The 20,931-nt window shown below is 36.5% G+C and overlaps 1 protein-coding gene across 2 annotated transcripts in view; it reads right to left on the reverse strand.

Moving 5' to 3' along the window:
- Window positions 1-1,391: 1,391 nt before the first annotated feature.
- FAM3C (family with sequence similarity 3 member C) overlaps window positions 1,392-20,931 on the reverse strand; it is a 48,157-nt gene continuing 28,617 nt past the window's right edge. For both annotated transcript variants that reach the window (XM_029234124.1, XM_029234123.1), the window contains 5 exons: window positions 13,330-13,388; window positions 12,162-12,212; window positions 9,912-9,996; window positions 4,325-4,451; window positions 1,392-3,731 (listed from right to left, as the gene is read on the reverse strand). In XM_029234124.1, the coding sequence (XP_029089957.1) occupies window positions 3,642-3,731; window positions 4,325-4,451; window positions 9,912-9,996; window positions 12,162-12,212; window positions 13,330-13,388 (412 nt within the window). In that variant the 3' untranslated portion in view covers window positions 1,392-3,641. The remainder of the gene's footprint in view (window positions 3,732-4,324; window positions 4,452-9,911; window positions 9,997-12,161; window positions 12,213-13,329; window positions 13,389-20,931) is intronic.

Genomic DNA, 20,931 nt, shown 5'->3' on the forward strand with positions numbered 1-20,931 from the left:
ACATAGCAATACTAGAAATGCTAACAGCTGCATTTAAAGAGTAGTTTGTGTCAGGCATTTTGGTAAACACCACAAATACATAGTTCTATTCCAGTTTTACAGGAGATGATACTGACTTTCTCAAGGTCCTCATGTAGCTGATGGTGGAACAGAGACACATACTCAGGCAGGTCTGTGTACTCTTAGCCAGTAGGCTACCCTGTCGAATTACAGAATTCTCTCCTCTTTAAGATTTTAGGCCCTGCTCCTCTCTGGTTATCAAGTGAAACAATATGGGATGATTATATGGAACATTAGAAGCTTGCAGGTTCATAAATCAATTTTCCCTAATAAAGGGAGTATCTTTTGCCAACTGAGTTTCAACTTGTCCTTTCAATTGTCAATACGCTCAGGTGGTAGGCATGATTTCTGCAGAGCTGAACAGGGAGCTTAGCGATGGCAGCCCGCTGTACCTGTGAACCAGCTGTACTGGGAAGACTGTCTTCGCTGTGTTACGTTTGCTTATAAACTACCCATGGAACAAACCCAAGAGAAACCTCTCTTCTGTCTCTACCCGAAGGGCTGGCAGTCCCTCTTCCTTTCTGAGCACTCCTAGAAGAGTCATCTTAGTGTGGAGAGTGTTTCCTTAATACAGCTGCCCTCCAGTACTCTGCCCCTCACAGGATTGGAGGAAGGTTCTGGGGCAGGACATCTCTTAGATTCCAGATGGGCTTTCACCAGGCTGGCTGCACCATCCTTTGCTGCTCCCTGATACTCCCAGGCCAGGCCTGCCTGCTTTTCGCTCCATCTAACTCTTGATTTCACTGGAACCTCAAGGAAGGAGATGGGGACAATAGTAGAGGCTGAGGCCAGGCTGAGGGAGCTTTGAGGGAAACAGAGATTAACTAGCCATTGGCATGTGCCAATCAAAAACCAAGTCTACAACAGAAAAATCATCCTGGGAAGAGACAGCAAAAGAACGCTTCTGAGGAATGCTTTAGAAAAAGTAAGATCCGGTACTTCATTCTACAACTCCTAATTTACATGCACTTATTGCTGTCGAAGGCCCAGGTGAAGAGGTTAAGTGGCAAATCTTTTTCCTGATCAACACGAGCAATTATTTTTCCCTTTCATATTCATTTTTAAAACTATTGTAAATGCATTTCCACTTTCAACTGCTCTACTAACTGAACATAGCACATTTCTCATTCTTTCATTTAAGAATGGGGAGTGTCAATGAAACTGAATTAAACTATCATCTTTTGGGGGGGGTCAACCTATTTATAATTTGTATACACTAAATATAAAGTGCATTTCAGGCTAAAGGCATTGAGCTTCATCGGGCAAAAAATGATAAAATATCAGCTAATTCATTTCAAAACAAATACAATATAGAAAGAACAGTGATAAACTTTAATTAAAGTCAAGAATATAAAGATTCTGGCTCAATTTTTCTTTCATTTCCCCATATCACTTATTTTCCTACTGTCTTTGCTGAATTTTAACAGGCATATTATAATATACTTGTTCTGGGACAGCCTCTATGATTACAGATAAAAAATACACATCCATAAGTCCTTAAACACCATTTAAAAAACCAAAGTGTCAATGTCAAATTTTTGATTTTAATGAAAATTCTGAACATTAAATGACACTGCTGCATTTACAATGCTGATTTTTAAAAGCTATCTGAAAATAAAATACAGTAAAATTATTGCTTCCAAAGTTATGTTGACATAATGTATACAAGGCAGAATTGAAACAATAGCAAACTGCATGAAAGCAGTTACATAACCAATCTTTATACCTCCTTTTGGCATTTTATACACCTCTACAAAGCTATCATGTTATAGTCCTTATCCTGAAAGGGATGTCCTGCCGTCTAGATACTTAAATTCTATCCATGTTAAGATATCTCCGGAGGGTACTAGTGTGTTTACCCATAGGAATGACTTTAATTTTGCATGTTAAGCAGTACAATACACACTTGACAAACCTCAGTGTGAAGTTCTACAGGCATATATTACTTTGCCAGATAATACAAAAGAAATTCACAATGCAAAACCAAGAGCATTTATTCTCATTATTTTAAAAAAACGCTTATTTCACAATCCCTGGAACTGTAAAATAGCCATTCTTTTAATTTACAGAATTGAGGGAAGTATTTTAAATGTCAAAACACACATGCTGAATGTGATTTAGCGTATCAGCACCAAAAATCTGAAAAGTTTACAAAAATTGTTTAGATGTGTAAGGTGCATTTATTCATGAATTACATTCAGTTTGAGGGAAGAAACAGTACCCCCAAACTCACTGATATTTAAGAAATAGCTGAATAACTTCCACCTTGGCTTACAGCAAAATAAAAAATACTGCTTTTAGTTTTTCTTATATGTCATCTAAAATTTAGATCCAAAATTGAGCTGCTGCCTTTTACTGGGAATAGAAGTTTGATTGTTACATTTTTTATGTTCCAGTTTAAGATACTTCACACACAATAGATAGTTAATGCCCTAAAAATATTTTAAAAACTTGAGTCATTTTGTGAACATCTGAAGGTAAGAAAAGGTAGATCTCTTATATTTTTATGTAGAATTGGGTATAAAGTCATTGTGTGTCAAAATTATTTTTTTAAACAGTATCAGTCCCAATCAGTAATCAGGACCTTTCTAAATATGTCGTTAACTTTTCGGGCAAAAATTACTCTTAACGAAGTTAGATGAAAGTAAATACAGAATTTCTTGGTTTACAATCCAAAATTATTGTGACATTAAAACATGCCTCTTTCAAAACCACTTGGTCATTGCTGATGACACTTAAGTAAGGAAAACTTAGGCCAGTATTGCTCTAACTATACTGACATGCTGTCCTGAATGACCTACCAAGGCTGGGGAAGGGACTTGGCCTGGTTCCTCAGCTCTGCGGAGTTGCCCGCCCCCGCCCCCCACCCACCCCGCCATCTTACTCTATAGCTTATGCAAAATCAACTCATGCACACTATTAACTCAAAATCCAGCAAGCTACAGCCCTGATGCACCTACATTCATATATTTCCTCTTTACTGTGTACATTAAACGAAGAATTCTGTTGTGCTTTTCACATATTTGATACAAGTTTTCATATTTTATTTCTAGGTTTCTTGGGATGGAAAGAGAAAGACTAAGAAAAGAAATACAACAGGGGAGTCAGACTGTAAAGTAACGTTACACACACAACTAGCCCAATATCTTTTTAATTTAAAAGATACTATCATCAAAAGGCCATATATATATATAAAAGAAAACAAAGTCTCCTCCCTAAAACCCATATATTCCATGATAGATTTTTCACAGCGACTAGTATATATATCAATACATTTTTCAAATCTGTTCAGTTATCCATTGTGTAATGCTTTTAGAATTAAAAGATGCCATTATCATCGCAGTCTGAACATTGTACCATTAGGGAGATGTGCTTAGAAATGGTTCAGTGATTTGCTCTTTATGATGACTATTTACAAAGATGTCTATTTACGTTAGCAATAAATAATCCTGACATCAAAAGAGATAATGGTCATGCACACACCGAGATGGCTGCATGCTCTTAAAATATTTACATGTAGGTTTTCGGTTAGGGCTTTCCCATTAGCAAGTGAAAGTATGGTCCCTTCAATTTTCTCCACATCAGTCTTGCTTCTGGGGGATGCATCCTTCCATTTCTACCACTTCAGGCCATCCTTCATATTTGTTTGTGTCCTTATTGTTCTTTATGTGCTGTTGGAACACAATCATAGTATACAGTTTTTAAAACTTTAGCGAACTGCATATCTGCAATAGCATACTTATGCGTACTCACTTCAGTAACACTTCTATCAACATGTAAATTATTGTTCAATATATTAAATGAGCAACACTTGGCATCTGGCATGTAGTAGCAGACCTTCAAAGAACAGCTGAAAGAACAAAACACTGCAGATGGTCTTTAAAGGATCATTTGTTAGTCAAAAGTAGGTTTACATTCTACCAAGTTCTAAAGTATTTCTAAACTTAATTGATTACAGCAACAAAAGTTCAATTAAAGTCTTTAATAACCAACTTCCTAAAAGGCTTAAGATAAAACTAATCATATGCCAATGCACTGTCATGTAGGAAAAAAATTTTCATGCAGAATTGACTATTTTTAAGTTTAAAATCAAAATAGTGCCACGGTTATTTCAAATACTTGATTACCAAGAACCTATGAAAAACACATGAACATATTTAATGTCTGCTTTATCTAAGTTTCAAATAACTGGGATAGGAATAGGCACTGCATGGTTTCACACAATTGCTTTTGTCCATTAATTAGGAAAGCCTAAGACACTAACCTGTTCAAAAGGGCTTTTTGTCTTAATGCCTTTTCCACCACAGAAGACCCAGTTGTCTCTAAAACCAAGATGAGTAATAGATGTACTCCCCAATTCAGCAATGAGCTGCCGGGCCTCATCATTGAGTCTTAAAGAGGGAGGAAAAGAATAATTCAATAAATGTGGTGCCCTGTATGTTATTTAAGTAATACTGATACAGTTAGGATACTTAACATACAACCATGAAATAAATGAGAGAGAATGCTGGCTTAGATAAGAGAACATAAAAAAAATTTTTTATCAGAGTAACATTCCTACTATTTGAGGTTTTTTTTTTTTAATGAATTTTTTTTTTTTTTTGGCTGCATGGGGTCCTCGTTGCTGTGCACGGGCTTTCTCTACTTGCGGCGAGCAGGGGCTACTCTTCGTTGTGGTGCGTAGGCTTCTCATTGCGGTGGCTTCTCTTACTGTGGAGCCTGGGCCCAAGAGCATGCGGGCTTCAGTAGTTGTGGCTCGCAGGGTCTAGAGTGCAGGCTCAGTAGTTGTGGTGCACGGACTTAGTTGCTCCGAGGCATGTGGGAGCTTCCTGGACCAGGGGTCGAACCTGAGTCCCCTACATTGGCAGGCGGATTCTTAACCATTGTGCCACCAGGGAAGTCCTATTTGAATTCTTTAGTGATGAAAGCCATGAAATCTAGAAATTAATTTCAAGTTCATGCTATTTAGAAGTACCTTTTAGGTGTCTTTATTTCACAACAATTCATTTTCATTTACATCCATCAAATAGATAAGAGAAACTGTAGTCAGCAGGTGCCTATTCAGGTTAATCCAAGATCTTAAGCAACCAACATCTTTGTAAAATTAAAAATCACTTTGAATCTCCACTAAACCCTTTGTAAATTACAGTTGAATAGAATAAAGGTAAATGTTGATAGAAATTTGGATGTTTCTAACACCAGATGTTTTATTTAAAAGAAAATGAATTTTGAGAATAGGGATATAAATTCTACTTCAGAGACAACTGCCAAGTGGTTATTTAATAAAAATGAAAATATTAACCACATAGCAGCTAAGAAAGGGCAGTGACAAAAGGCAACTGCTAGGGAAACAGCTAACTGAAAGATGCCTTTAAGGAATTTTGTGTAGGTTCTTATCCTAATGTTCAGTGATTCTCCATCTCTCCTCTGTCTCAAAAGGGAGAAGAAATTCAGAAGATACGTGCTGGCTGTAGAGCCAAAAAAAAAAAAAAAATCACGAAAAGATAACTAAGGGACACCTGTGCAGGTATCTGGCCGGTAAGTCCTCTATATCACCCAAAAGATGGCATTTATAGGTCAATTAGAGAGGTTTGTTCTTCTAAAATCTGAGGCAAGTTTTATATTTGCAAATAAGTGGAGGATCATTGGCTGCAAAGTAGCAGGAGGGCCAGTGAGGAAGGCGCCTGTTTATCCTGCAGCCTTCTTTGAAGCGCCCCATGCTAATATCACCTGGCTCCTTTAATGTATAAATGAAAGAAACATGAGGCGCAACAGTTCTAATGTAACTTACTTGAAGATAAACGGGATACTTTATGTTAAAAAAAGCTTCATAAAACAGGAAAGAGCTACAATGTTATTAGCCTTCCACAATTATACAAACCACATCCATGGGGCATGGAGCTGTTTTAACCATAGCTTGGGCACTGCTGTCCTCCTGGGGGAAGTTCACTAGAATCAGTGAGAAAATCAGGGGCAGCCCTGGAATATTTAGCCTTTCAGACTCATCTATATAAAGCCATGTCTTTATAATCAAGGGAAATAAAAATAAATGAAATGGCTGTGCAAAAGGACCAGTGAAGTCTCAGCCTCTGAAGATTTTGAGACCTTCACAGAGAACCACGTGTACCCACGTCTGGCTTTCTCCCCAAAGTCTGTCTGTAGCTGTGTTTCCTGTACCCATCCTTAGAAGAATTAGCTATCACTTCCATTCGTCTGCTCACTTGATAAGCAACTTGTATGTTAGAGGGACATTCCCAGAAAGTATTGTCTGAACCCTGTTTTCTTGTTTCTAAATTGTGTTAGGATGTCATGGATCTGCAGACCGTCATATTCTACCCCTTAGTTTATCCAAATGTTTTATTTCTGGCTCCTTAATTAGAACATTTTACTTGCATCATCAGTACTAGTAGTGAGTTTTGCTGCTTTATCGAGAACAAATGGTGTTGAAGTACAGAGGTCAGGCTTACTGGGCAGCGTAATGACAACCTCCTGGAGGAAAGCCTCAGGGCTTGATTCAGTTACATCTCAGAAAAATCACAAATTGCACCTCACAGGCTTCGGGTTGCTCATGAATGTTAGGTTCACAAATGCCAAGAGATTGCTTCATACACAAAAACTGCTTGCAAGGTAGGTGGTTATCCAAACGCAGGCCTGGCCCCCAGCCGGAAGTACATAAATTTTTTTCTTATCTAAAAATTTTTACATCAATTAAATATATTGAAGGGCCGTCATTTTTCCTTCTGTACTTCTAAATTTCAGAAGTGGTCATTTTGATCTGTATGAATACACTAAGCCAATTTAGCCAAAGATCTAGAAGCAACTTGAAACAGCTTTGCATTTTGATCCCGTTAATCTTTCCTTATTTTTCGATTAATAAAGGGTTAATAAAACAGGCCTTAGAAAGCCCTAACAGCAAGACTGGTCCTTGGCTGGCATCTGGAAACTTGGATTTGGGGAGGCTCCCCCCATTCACAGAACTGATCAGAATGGTTCACTGTGTCTAAACTGTACAAACAATACAGTTTGTGCTGAACACCTGTCTTCTGTCTGGGAGTCTGGAATTTTGGGATATGTAAGGCGGAGGGTGCCTCCATGACCAGCTCCCAGTAAAAACCCTGGGCCATGAGTCTCTAATAACCTTCCCTAGTGGACAGCATTTCATAGTCTTGTCACAATTTGTTGCTGGAGGAATTAAGCATGTCCTGTGTCACTCCACTCGGGAGAGGAACTCGAGCCTGGCTTCCTCCAGACTTTGCTCTCTGCTAGCTCCCCTTTGCTGATTCTGCTTTGTATCCTTTTGCTGTAGCAAATCATAGCAGTGAGTGAGCAGGTCTGTATGCTGGGTCCTGTGACTCCTCCCAGTGAATCATCAAAGCTGGGGGTGGTCTTGGGCAGCCCTGCCGCATGTCCCTATGTATATCTAACTATAGATTTAGAACAAGACAACTTTCTCAATAATTTCTAAAGTTGTCTAATCTGCCTATGTAGAATCTGGGGGATTTTTATTATTCCTTTTTGATATCTTTTATGTAAGTAAAAGATGATTTCATGTTTTAAAAAGAAGTTTAAAACCATGCAACACAGCCCATATTTTGAGCATTTGATACAGTAGGTATCAAAATGCCCCATTTCTTTAAAAGGCAGTGTAGTGTAACTAATATATTTATACATAGCATTAATTTTGGAGATACAACTGACCCTTGAACAACATGGGTTTGAACTCCCTGAGTCCACTTACATTGTGTGATGGGTTCAAACTGAGAAAAGGAAGTGTGCAAAAATACAAGGCACATCATGTTACTAATGACAAAACTTTTAATACTACTACCAGGAAGACCTGAGTGCTCAAAATGAGATGTGACCCATACAACTACTGAAGGCCACAGAGAGAACTTTTGCTACCAAGTACAAATAATGAAGGGACCCACTGTTTCACAAGAGTGATGTAATATCAAGATCAAAGCACAACTGTCTTTTCCAGGGAGGCAAACACTCTTCGGTCAACATAAAAAGGGAAAAGTAGTTCAGGAATGTCCATATTAAGTGCTTTAAAATAAATTTAAGCATCCAGGCCCACACATGTCACACACTTAAATTCTTAAGGAACTTATTAATAAAGTCTTCAAGGTCGTGTCGGTTATTTTAGAAGCATCATGGAAAATGAAGATGCTAAGACATTAAAAGTTAGTTAAATATTCCAGTTTTCAAAAAAGACAAGGAAAATTTTAAAAACAATGGTCCAATCAAACTAATTCTAACTCCTTGCAAAATTCTAGAATGGAGTAGAAATTTTAGAGTGGATCTCCTGTGAGTATTACACAAAGAAGAAGAAAAGAAAGAGAGGGAGGGCTTCCCTGGTGGCGCAGTGGTTAAGAATCCACCTGCCAATGCAGGGGACATGGGTTCGAGCTCTGGTCCGGGAAGATCCCACATGCTGTGGAGCAACTAAGCCTGTGCGCCACAACTACTGAGCTTGCGCTCTAGAGCCCACGAGCCACAGCTACTGAGCCCGTGAGCCACAACTACTGAAGCCCGCGCGCCTAGAGCCTGTGCTCCACAACAAGAGAAGCCACCGCAATGAGAAGGCTGTGCACCGCAACGAAGAGTAGCCCCTGCTCGCTGCAACTAGAGAAAGCCCGTGCACAGCAACAAAGACCCAACGCGGCCAAAAATTTAATTAAAAAAAAAAAGAGAGAGGGAGTAGCTGGAAGGAGGCAGGGATAAATAAAGCCAAGTTAACATCATCTCATATATTTCAGATTTAGAAGAGGTTTTGGGGCAGCAGATCAGGGTATTATAATTAGCATCGTTCATGAATTTCAAGTGAGTATCTGATGGTCTCAGAAAATAAAATAATTAAACAGCAACTGAATGGTATGCCTATTAGGATACAGTGGAAACTGTCTGAAAAGTAGTTCTGCAGTTGATGACTAGATGAATCCCTTGGAGGTGGCCTCCAGCTGGTGGCACACTGCCTGTGGTAAACATGTTTGCCAATGACTTAGATTTAGACGCCTGAATGACTCTGGAGAGAGTATGAAGCCTGGGCCATGGAAACCTCATAGGACAAATGTCAGAATCGAGACCAAGTGGGCCAATAACAGCAAAATTAAATTTAACAAGGATATATGAATATAAAGTCCTTCATTCACATTAAACAAAAGCAAGTTCTGAAATGGGGAGGAAGGCCTGACTTGGCAGTGGTTTAAAAAAAAAAAAAAATCTGAGATCAAATGAGAAGATCTGAGAATTTAAGTTGACCAAAAATGTGATGTGACTGCCAAAAGCAAACGAATGCAACACTAGTCTCCATGAATATTAAACGTAATTTCTCAAACACGGTGAGCTAGCATCTCCATTGTACCCTGTACTGGCCAGACCACATCTGGGAACACTATGTCCAACTTGGGGCACCATTTTAAGAGAGACAATAATCACCTAGAGAATGCCCAAGAAATCCAACCAGAAGGGTAAAATGACCTGGAAACGTAACATGATAAAAGGTTAAAAGAGCCATTACAGCTTTAAAGTGTGTTCACGGAACACACTTCGGGAAATGCCATTAAAAAATGCTACTGAAGAATATTATTGTCAGAGAAAACTATATAGTTGTTAAAAACAGAACATAAATGAGTATAACAAACTTCATGTACAACGTGATTCTAATTTCACAACAATGTATCACAATAAATACAAGAAAGAAGAAAGCAAAATAAAAAAATGTTAATGGTGTTCATCTGAAAGTTGGATTACTTTGCTCTATATTATAAATGTTTTCATTGAAAATGTATTTCTTATATTATTATAAATTATAACTCTGAAAAGTTGCATAAATTTTTAAGTTTACATACTTGGTTGCTCCATCATCATATGTTCCCATTAAGACTATTGTTCCATCTTGTATGGCCTTCAGAAACTCAATAAATGGGGCCACATCTGAAAAAAAAGAAAGGGTTGAGGGTTGGTTTTTTGTTTTTTTTTTAAATGACTGAGTAAACATCATGATAATCTCTTAAAAGTTAGTAATATAAAAATGAAGTTCTTGTAAATCAATAATTTCTAACGTAGAGTAACCAAAAGAAAGACAAATCTTATGAACAGGTTAAAAATTAAGTTTCCCATCAACTTAAAATTTCCCAATCCTGATTCATCCTGCACGTTTTTTATACTGATATTCCAGGGGCTAAATGAAAAAACCATAGCAAAGTCATATTAAAGCATGACTTATGATTTAAAGTAAGAAATTTAGGGGAGCAGGAGAAAGGCTCATGGACTCCCTGAGTACATGGCAAATTGTTTGCACAGATACTTTTCTAAAAATGAAGACAGAGAACTTTTATTTAATGCACAAAAGGATCTGTAATTTAAAAAAATTATATAAATATGTATACATTCGACCCTTGAACAACAGGGGTTTGAACTCAGGAGTCCACTTATACGCAGACTGTTTTTCAATAAGTACTACAGTACCACATAACCCACACTTGGTTGAATCCGCGGATGCATAACTGCAGATATGGAGGTCAAATTATGGAACTTGAGCATGTGCAGATTATGGGTTATCCGTGGAGGGTCCTGGAACCAGTCCCCTGCAGATACAAGGGACAACTGTATACACACATACACTGATTTAAAGAAACTCCTGGGCATATCTACTTACTATAAACTAGGGGAAGGAATGTAGGTTAGTTATCACTAAAAGCCAAACTAATTAAGGTAAACATTGCAGTCTCTACCTGCTTCATCTAGCATGTCAAGATTCAGAAGGGCTTAAACACCACTTCAGTGACAATAAACCGATGATGCCAAAGAGGCTGATCAGGTACTGCAAATCATTCTACATCTTGAACTCCTTACAACGTCAGGTTTCCTTACAGCCCCCAAGTCTAATACTACTTCAAAACTGGGTTCCTTCAAATCTACTCAGTTTCTTTCCACAGCAAAGATTCCAAAGATTTTCTCTACTGAATTCTATCTTAAAATAATAGCATTTTTAATTCAGAAAAAATGTAACAGAGCAGCTAACAAATCACTTCGATTTAAATCCAAAAATGGCAGTAATTTACAACTTCTTCTTAATTTGAGGAGTATTTTTAGCAGTAGTTAATCCACCTGAGATGAAATACCAGAGCTGGTCACATGAGTGATTTCGACAATAGTTTTATAAGAGTTATTCCATGCAATAAATTTTGGTAGAACCAATTACGCCTTTAGTATCTAAAACTGATGGTACATTTTAAGTTTACACAGTTTTGACAGCTATGCAAAGTTCTTCTGATCTCATTTAAAAAATAAATAATACATGCATTATCTCATTACAAGCTGAAGAAATATTAGAAAAGCTGAATGGTCTGAAAACAAGATAAATTTCAGGAAGCCTAACAACTGCTGCTTCCAGGGAATATACAAAGCGGATGAGAATGGGGAGGTGCAGGGGAGAGCCTCGACTTAGAAAAGAATCAGAAGCTAAATCAGTGCTGGCCTTCCTTCTCTCAGGCACATCCTTCTTCGAGGTGCCAGTTCCTTCCCTCTGCATGCTGGTGACTAACTTCCACCTGCTCCTTGAGGAACTTCCAACTTAGGAAGATCATCTGTGGATTGTTCTTAGTCCAGTAAACCAGAAAGGAAATTCCATTCCTTCTCTCAAATATTCATCTACTTGAATAATAATCCTGGTTATAAACTTAGTTTTGAGACTGAAAAATCATATGAAAGGAAATCAATTCAGTCAGCTAAGAATGCTTACACTGGTTATGTCCTTCTTCAAGTTGCTTATTCTTTTTTTTAGAAATTTCAGGCAGAAACCTAAAAGAGCCCGAAGCTTTGAATTAGTTGTCCTGCAAAAAGTAGGACTCAGATTTTTTTTAAATCTCAATTGTGATATTATTGCTCTTAATTACACATCACCAACAATTTTTATAAAAAGCAAAGTGTATGCAGTATGACTGATCACTTAAATACAGCTAGACATTCAGTGAAAAGAAAGAGTAATAAAATGAACTAACACAAAATTAGTACCATTATTTTCTCATTAATGGGCTACATTATATTGATGTGATTCAGTGCCAGCAACAGAACACTTATATGTTATTCATACTTACTTCCTCCCCACATGTCAAAATATCTGGTGTCTATTAGATCTCCTGTTTTTCCTGAAAGAGATTGAATTCATAGCAAATTATGCAACTGAAATATACTCTACACTATATAAGACAAATGATCTTATCCAATGACTGATGTGAATTCATTAGCAGAGAAAGAATTATTATGACAAATACTTGAAATTTGAACTGTATGCATCTGAAAATTTTTTCTAAAAGGGTATTTTTTGAATAGGACTTTCTCACTAATCTTATAAGCTGAAGAGTAGCAAACAGAAGTTCACTGTTGACTGTAGATCACTGGAAGTTAGATATTTTTCATCCGTATGTGTTACCATCTTCCCTTATTTTAAAATGACCCCAAAATACATAAACCTTTAAAAAAAAAAACATGAATCATGCTATTTTCTATTGTCAAAGCCATCTTTCAAAAAATTTATATTTAATTCCCTTTGAAAAAAATTTTTTTGCTATCAATTAAATAGACAAATACGTATAGAACATTTTATAGCTAAGAAAATGAAGAAAGTAGAAACACAAAAATGTATCTCTTGTGAAAGAAGTAAACAATATTTTCCTACACTGTGAACTGGAGAAGGCGGCTGTAGTTTATAATCACCCTATACAGATTTACAAGGGTGACTGTCCCAGAAAGAGAAGACGAGTATGCAGCTGAGTCTCACTTCATGGGTTCATATTTTCAGATGTGATTTTGCAAGAACACTCGAGATGTTCAGGATTCAACGTGGACGATACTGAAAAATTACAATCGACTCCTACTCTTCACTCAGCCCCACACCCCATCCAGTAGTCCACCACGCTCTGTCATTCTATAAACCCTCATTCACGTCCATCTATATTATGTTAGGATTCCAAAATCTGCAGCAAGGATTCATCAATTTAATGTTAGATTGGTTGTATCCTGACAATCTCGTGGGAAGTTCTCTACTCACTGGACAGCAAGCTGGATGCTTCCAAGAAAGCACACTTATAAATACTGAGATGCAGAGTCTCGACCTACAGTTGGTGTTCTGGGAGGGTGTGGGGAGGGCTTTTAATGTCAAGCCTGGCTCTTTCTCACCTGATCTCTTGATATTAGAGTGCATTTTACTTTGGGACATATGAATATACACTGAGTACATTCATAAGCTAAAATAATTATTCTTACCATTTACCAAGGCAACATTGATCCCTCTTCCAACATTATTCTTAACACCACTCATTAAACTGAAGGGGGAAAGTCAAGACAAATTTAGAATTAGATACTGAACATAAACATACATTAAAGAAATAAAGCCATCCATGACAAAAAAAAAAAAAAGTTGGGGATGTTATATATACGTACAATTGTTTAGTACTGCAGTGGAGACTGAAAGGTCTCTACCAAGTCAGAGAAGACAGTCTAACATTGAATAATTTTAAAGCACTGTTCTTAAATAAGATTTCATGAATAGAAATATATATTACAAAGTATTAGTGCTGAAATACTAGACTATTTCTTGCTGCTCTGTGTGTCAGGTTATGAAATACCATTTTAGGAAATCCTTCAAACATGTGGACATCATGCACATAGTCTGCACCATCCTCAAGGGAACAAACAAGGGTAACCTCTTTTCTACCTTCTACAATATCAATGTGACATGTAACAGAAGCGAGATGCTACTAAAATTTTTTATAATCTGAGAGCAAGAAGAATTTAACTTAATTGTGAACATTCTCTTAGTGATTACCAAGGCAAAATTTCTCAATACCCAGAAGAAGGAATATTGTATTCATATAATTACTGCATCTAACCATGAGACTTGTAATGTCATTCTGCGGTAATCAACCACTAGCAGCTCATAGACCATGACATAAAGATACTAAATACTGTGAAACAGAAGGCATGAATAAAACATTTGCTTGTTATCAGTTCAGTTTGTTGAATTAGAATTATTAAACTAAAATTGTAGGTACCTTTTATTCTAAAAATTCACAGTGATGTGCTGTTCAATGATTAACAATCATTGAGGTTGGGTTGAGGTTGGTGGAGAGGGGGGAGTTGTATATGTGTGAACACACACAACCGTATTCGTATATGATACCATCTATCTATCTATCTGTTCTTTATCCATCCATCAACAGACATTTAGATTGTTTCTATCTCTTACCTATTGTGGATAATTACATTCCCAACCAATGACGTAAGTTTATTATAAATTTTACTGACAAAAAGGATCTGTAGCACACATTTTACAACTAATAAAATATATACTTTATTATAAATTTCACTTAGCCATTGATTCTCACAGAATGTGTTAGGCGATTTTCATATAACTCATCTGTGCTTAACCTATGGTTGCAAGTGATGAATGAGTAAAATTCTAATACAAAAGTTGGATGCTATTTCATTTAAAGAGTAAGACAAAGTAAGAAAAAGCTGAAACAGTGAGCAATAAAGACATACGTTGGAACTTCCCTTGTCTGTTAATGATGTGTGTGATGTTTTTGTCGAATCATGTAATACGTTTTCAAATACGAGAAGACAATTTTCTCAAAAAGAAAGAATAAAATGGCAGGCTTAAGTCCTAACATGTCAATAATTATAATAAATATAAATAGTCCAAACATATCAAATGAAAAGAGCAACTGGCACAGTGGATTAAAATAAGACCCAACTACATGCTGTCTACAAGAAACAAGTAGAAACAACCCAGAAGTTCACAAACTAATGAATGGATAAAATGTGACATATCTGTACAATCAAATATTATTCAGCCATAAAAAGGAATGAAGTACTGATACATGCTATAACATGGATGAACTTTGAAAACACTATTCTAAGTGAAGAAGCTGATCACACAAAAAATCTACATATTATATAATACTATCTATATAGAATTTCCAAAATAGGTAAATCTATAGAGACAGAAAGTAAACCTGGTGGTTACTTAGGGCTGGTCGGAGGGGAGGGGAGACGGAGTAGAATGGGATGGGAATGGAACAGGAGGGCAATAGCTAAAGGACACAGCATTTCTTTCTGAGGTATGATAGTGTTCTAGAATTGACTGTGGTGATGGTTGCACACATCTCTGAATACACTAAAAACCACTGGCTGTATACTTTAAATGAATGTATTGTATGGTATATGAGCTGTATCTCAATAAAGCTATTTAAACAAAAGAAAGCAGGAGTGGCTATATTAACATCAATTAAAATACCAAGCAATCAAGATATAAAATATGTGAAGCAAACTCAGATAGAACTGACAGGAGAAACAGACAAATGTACAATTACAGTTGGACATGTCAATACCCCTCTCAACAGCTGATAGACAGAAAATTACAAAGGGTATAGAAGAACTCAACAGCAGCACTAACCAACATGGTCTAATTGACATTTAAAGAACATTCTACCCAACAACAGCATAATACACATTCTTTTCAAGTACCCATAGAGCATATACTATGATAGACCATATCGTGGGCCATAAAGTAAACCTCAACAAATTTAAAAGAACTGAACTCATACCAAATTTGTCTCTGACCACAATGAAATCAAAATCAAAGATAATAGGAAAATCACCAAACACTTGGAAACTAAGCAATATATGTCTAAATAATCTATGGGTCAAAGAAGTCTGAAGTGAAATTAAAAAACACATTGAAAACACAGCTTATTAAAGTTTGTGAGGCATAGCTAAAAGAGTACTGAGATTGAGGAATTTATAGCACTAAGTGCTCACATTTAAAAAGAAAGTTTCAAATTAATAACCTAAGCTCTCATCTCACAAAACTAAAAAGAAACCTAAAGCAGAAGGGAAGAAATTAAAAAGAGCAGAAATCAAGGGAATTGAAAAGAGAAAAATAGAGAAAAAATCAATGAAACAAAAAGCTGGTTCTTTGAAAAGGTCAATAAAATTAACAAGCCTTTAATAAGACTGACAGAGAAAAAAAAAGACACAAATCACCAATATCAAGAATGAATGGGGGACTTCCCTGGTGGCGCAGTGGTTAAGAATCCGCCTGCCAATGCAGGGAACACAGGTTCGATCCCTGGTCCAGGAAGATCCCACATGCCATGGAGCAACTAAGCCCGTGTGCCACAACTACTGAGGCCGCGCACCACAACTACTGAAGCGCATGCACCCTAGGGCCTGCACGCCGCAACTGAGAAGGCTGTGAACCGCAATGGAGTAGCCCCCACTTGCCGCAACTAGAGAGAGCCCGTGTGCAGCAACAAAGACCCAACGCAGCCAAAAATAAATTAAAAAAAAAAGAATGAAATGGGATGTCCCTATAGACCCTGCACATAGCAAAAGGATAATAAAGGAATACTATGAACAACTCTACACATGTAAATTTGACAACTTAGATGAACTGGACCAATTCCTGAGCTAGTACAAACTAACACAACTCATCCATTGTGAAATAGGTCATTTAAATAGTCCTATAACTATGAAAAATATTGAATTTGTTTATAAACTCCCCCCACCCCCAAAATCTCCAAAGCCCAGAGAGTTTCAGTGGAGACATCTAACAAATGTTTTTAAAAAAAGAATTAACACCAACTCTACACAAACTCTTTCCAAAAACACAAGTGAAGGGTATACTTCTCAATTTATTCTACAAAGCCAGTATTACAATGATACCAAAACCTACAAGAAAACAACAAATAAGCCTCATTAAAATACAGGCAAAAATCCTTAACAATACATTAGTAAATGGAATTCAGCAGTATATTTTTAAAAAATTATCATAAGCCATGACTAAGTCAGGTTTAGTCTAAGGATGAAAGGTTAATTATTTGAACAGTTAATGTAATCCACTATATATTAACAGGCTTAAGAAAAATCACATGATCATCTCAATGCAGAAAATGCATCTGACAAAATTCAACACCCGTTCATGATAAAAAGTCTCAGAAAAGTAGTAATAGAGGGGAACTTCCTCACACTGATTTAAAAAAAAAAAAAAAGAAAAGAAAGAAATCTACAAAAAAACTACTGTGTAACATCATACTCAGTGGTGAAAGGCTGAAGGCTTTTCCTCTAAAATGGGGAACAAGTCCAGGATGGCTGCTCTCACCACTATTACCCAACACGGTATTGCAAGTCCTAGCCGACTTCCAAGAAAAGGAAATGAAGGCATATAGATTGGAAAGGAAGAAAATAAAGCTGTCCCTATTTGCAGATGGCATGTTTGTCATCTGCATGTTTGGATAATCCCAAGGAAGCTACAAAAACAAGAACAAAAAAACCTCTTGGAAGTAATAGTTCAGCAACATTACAAGATACAAGATCAACATATAAAAATCAATTGGGTGTCAATATACTAACGAACACAAGGAAACTGAAATTAAAAACACAATGTCATCTATGATTGCTCAATAAAAGGGGGGATGCTTAGGTATAAACCTAATAAAGCATGTGTAGGACCTTATGCTGAAAACCACAAAATGGTGATGAAAGACATGAAAGAAGACATAAGTAAATGAAACATGTCATACTCATGGACTGAAAGATTCAACATTGTAAAGATGGTCAATTCTCCATAAATTAACATGTAGGTCTAACAAAATTCCTAACAAAATCCCTGCAAGGTTTTCTGTAGATAGAGGCAAGATTATTCTAAAATGTCATATACAAAGGCAAAGAAACTAAAGTAGCTAAAAACAATTTTGGAAAAAAAAAAAAAGAGTAAAGTTGGAGGCATCATTCTACCTTATTTCAAGACTTATTCCATAACTAGTATAATCAACAGCATGTGGTGTTGGTGGAGGAATAGATATACAGATCAATGGAACAAAGAGAGAACAAGAAGTGGACCAGTGGAACAAAGAAATGTACTAGTGGAAGTATGGCCAACTTATTTTTTACCAAAGGAGGAAAAGCAAGTCAATGGAGAAAGGACAGTCATTTCAACAAACTGTAATGAAGCAAGTGGATATCCACAGGCCAAAAAATTGACCCTTAATCTGAATCTCATACTTCATTCAAAACTTAATGTAGAATGGATCACAGATTCATATGTAAAACATAAAGCTATAAAAATTTTAGAAGATAATGTAGAGAAAAATCTTTGAAAACTAGGGCTTGTTGAAAAGTTCTTAGGCATAACACCAATCCATAAACAAACAATAAAGCATAACCCATAAAAGAAAAACATTGATAAATTGGACTTTATTAAAATTAATAACTTTGGTTCTGCAAAAGACCCTGGTAAGTGGAATGAAAAGACAAGCTACAGACTGGAAGAAAACAGTTACAAACCACATATCTGACAACAGGATGCATATCTAGAATATATTAAAAGAACTCAAAACTCAGCCGTAAAAAACCAAACAATCCAATTAGAAAATGGACAAGAGACATGAATAGATATTTCACTGAAGAGAATATACAGGTGGGAAAAAAACACATTAAAAGATGTTCAACATCACTAGACATAAGGGACAGATAATTGAGATACCACTACACACCTATTAGAACTAAAATAAAAAATAGTGACAATACCAAATGCAGGCAAATATACAGAGAAACTGGATCTCTCATGCACTGCTGGTAGGAATGTAATATGGAGCAGTCACTCTGGACAATGTTTGGCAGTTTCTTACAAAATTAAACATTACACTTACCACACAACCCAGAGCTTCTGGGCATTCTATTACAGAGAAATAAAGATGCATTCGAAATTCAAAAATCTCTATATGACTGTTCATAGCAGCTTTATCAATAACAGCCCAAATTAGAAGCACTGAAATTGTCTGGTTGAGGACAAAAGGTAATGGATAAACTGTGGTATATCCATACCACAGAATATTAGTCAGCAATAAAATAGGAGCAAATTATTAATACAAACCAGTATTTCAAAAGCATTGTCCTGAGTGAAAAAAATCCAATCTCAAATGGTTACATATTGTATGACTCTGTTTATATAACATTCTGAAAACATCAAAATGATAGAAATGATAAAAAGATTAGTGGTTTCCAGGGGTCAGTGATGGTGGAGGTGACTATTAGAGGGTGTTATGAGAGAGATCTTCGTGGTGATGGAATAATTCTGTATCTTAATTGCTGTGCTGGTTACATGAGTCTACACATGATAAAATGACATAGAACTAAACACACACATTATACTAACTGATAATTTCCATTCTGATATTATACTATAATTATTGATACATAAGATACAACCACGTGGAAAAATGGGTAAAGAGCACATGAGACCTCTCTGTACTATCTTTGCAATGGCCTGATATTTCTGTAATTTTTTCAAAACTAAAAAGTTAAAAAAAAAAATACCTCTACTCCAAGATCCATTAAAAAAGGAAAAGCATAAGAATTTGATTTGTAAAAGCTTAGTAACATTTAACTATTTACCCATACTCGTCGCATATCTGTCTTCAAAATTTCACTCGTTCTCTAAAACTTAAATGTAGTTAATAAAACACAGGCCTTTTTTATGTGTATGCAAGACCAGTTGTGAAAGGTGGGCCATAAGAGAACCAAACAAGTCTGCTGCATAAGAGGGAAGTTTCAAAATGCATTTGTTCTGCTCCTTTCAGAAATGCGTTGTAGCCATCACTGATATGAAGCAGCCACAGCTATGATTAACCTGCTGGAGTAATAATTAAGTGTCACGGCGTCTTCTCCAAGAGAGATCATTTGGAGTGTGTGGCTGCGTCTATCAGAGAGCAGAGAAATAAAGGCAACAAGGCAGCACTATGACATAGGCTTCCCACAAGAGGGCAGTAGCTTATCAAGTTTTAAAAACTAAATTCTATCAGGGGAAACCTACAGCCAGCAAAGGACAAACCACTAAAGATTTTAAATGTATAAAAGGTTAGTCCCTCTTACTAACACAAGTTGAAATATTTTCTTTTATCCTTAACGAATATGAAGGTCGCCCCACCACCGCTCCACACCTGCAGGCAAATAGCTAAAAAAAATGATTATACAATCTACAGATAGATTCTACAACTTTGAATAGAGTTTTGTTTCAAATACCTCCAACGTGCTCTAGCTATTATGATTCATTTAGATAAGGGTTTAACAAACTACAGCCCATGGGTCAAAACTAGCCGGCTGGCTGGTTGGCTGTTCTGTTTTACCACTCATGACCTTAAAATGGTTTTTACTTTTTTTAAAATGTTTATATTTTAAATGATTATGTAAGTACCTACAAAGTATCCTTGATTTTACCTTTTGGACCTCACAGCCCAAAACACTATCTTGCCTCTCAGTGTGAAAAAAAAAAATCCCTCAAAATAGTCTGCCATATAATTTCTGTACCAAACATTAAGATTATAATAAAAGGTGAAGTATTATTCCTAATATCAACTTCATATAAACTGAAATCATACGAGTAAATGCCTGAAATAAAAGCTGTATCTTGAATATTAGTAAACTCTATGGGTTCTCTAATACAAAAGAAAAAGAGCTACAATTCCTGTATTGTGTGACACCGGATATTTATACCCAGGATTTTCTATTTCTAACTAATGAGAAGCTTGAAAACCATCTCATTCTCCATGATGTATCTTGACTGCGTCCACTTGTCCTTAAAACCATGACCACGACCCTATCTTACCATCTTTTATCTGTACTGCGGTTTCTAAATCTCAGTCCATGATGATATTATGGACTTGATAATTCGTGTGGAAGGGCTATCCTGTGCACCGTAGGAGGTTTAAGAGCATCCCTGGCCTCTATAAGCAGCACCTCCACAGCTCTGATGTCCCCAAATGTTTGCAGACCTCGACAAGTGTCCCCTGGGGAGAAAATCACCCC

This window comes from Monodon monoceros, unplaced genomic scaffold (genome assembly GCF_005190385.1).
Source record: "Monodon monoceros isolate NGI ecotype Baffin Bay Population unplaced genomic scaffold, NGI_Narwhal_1 Super_Scaffold_2, whole genome shotgun sequence".
NCBI classification, from domain to species: Eukaryota; Metazoa; Chordata; class Mammalia; order Artiodactyla; family Monodontidae; genus Monodon; species Monodon monoceros.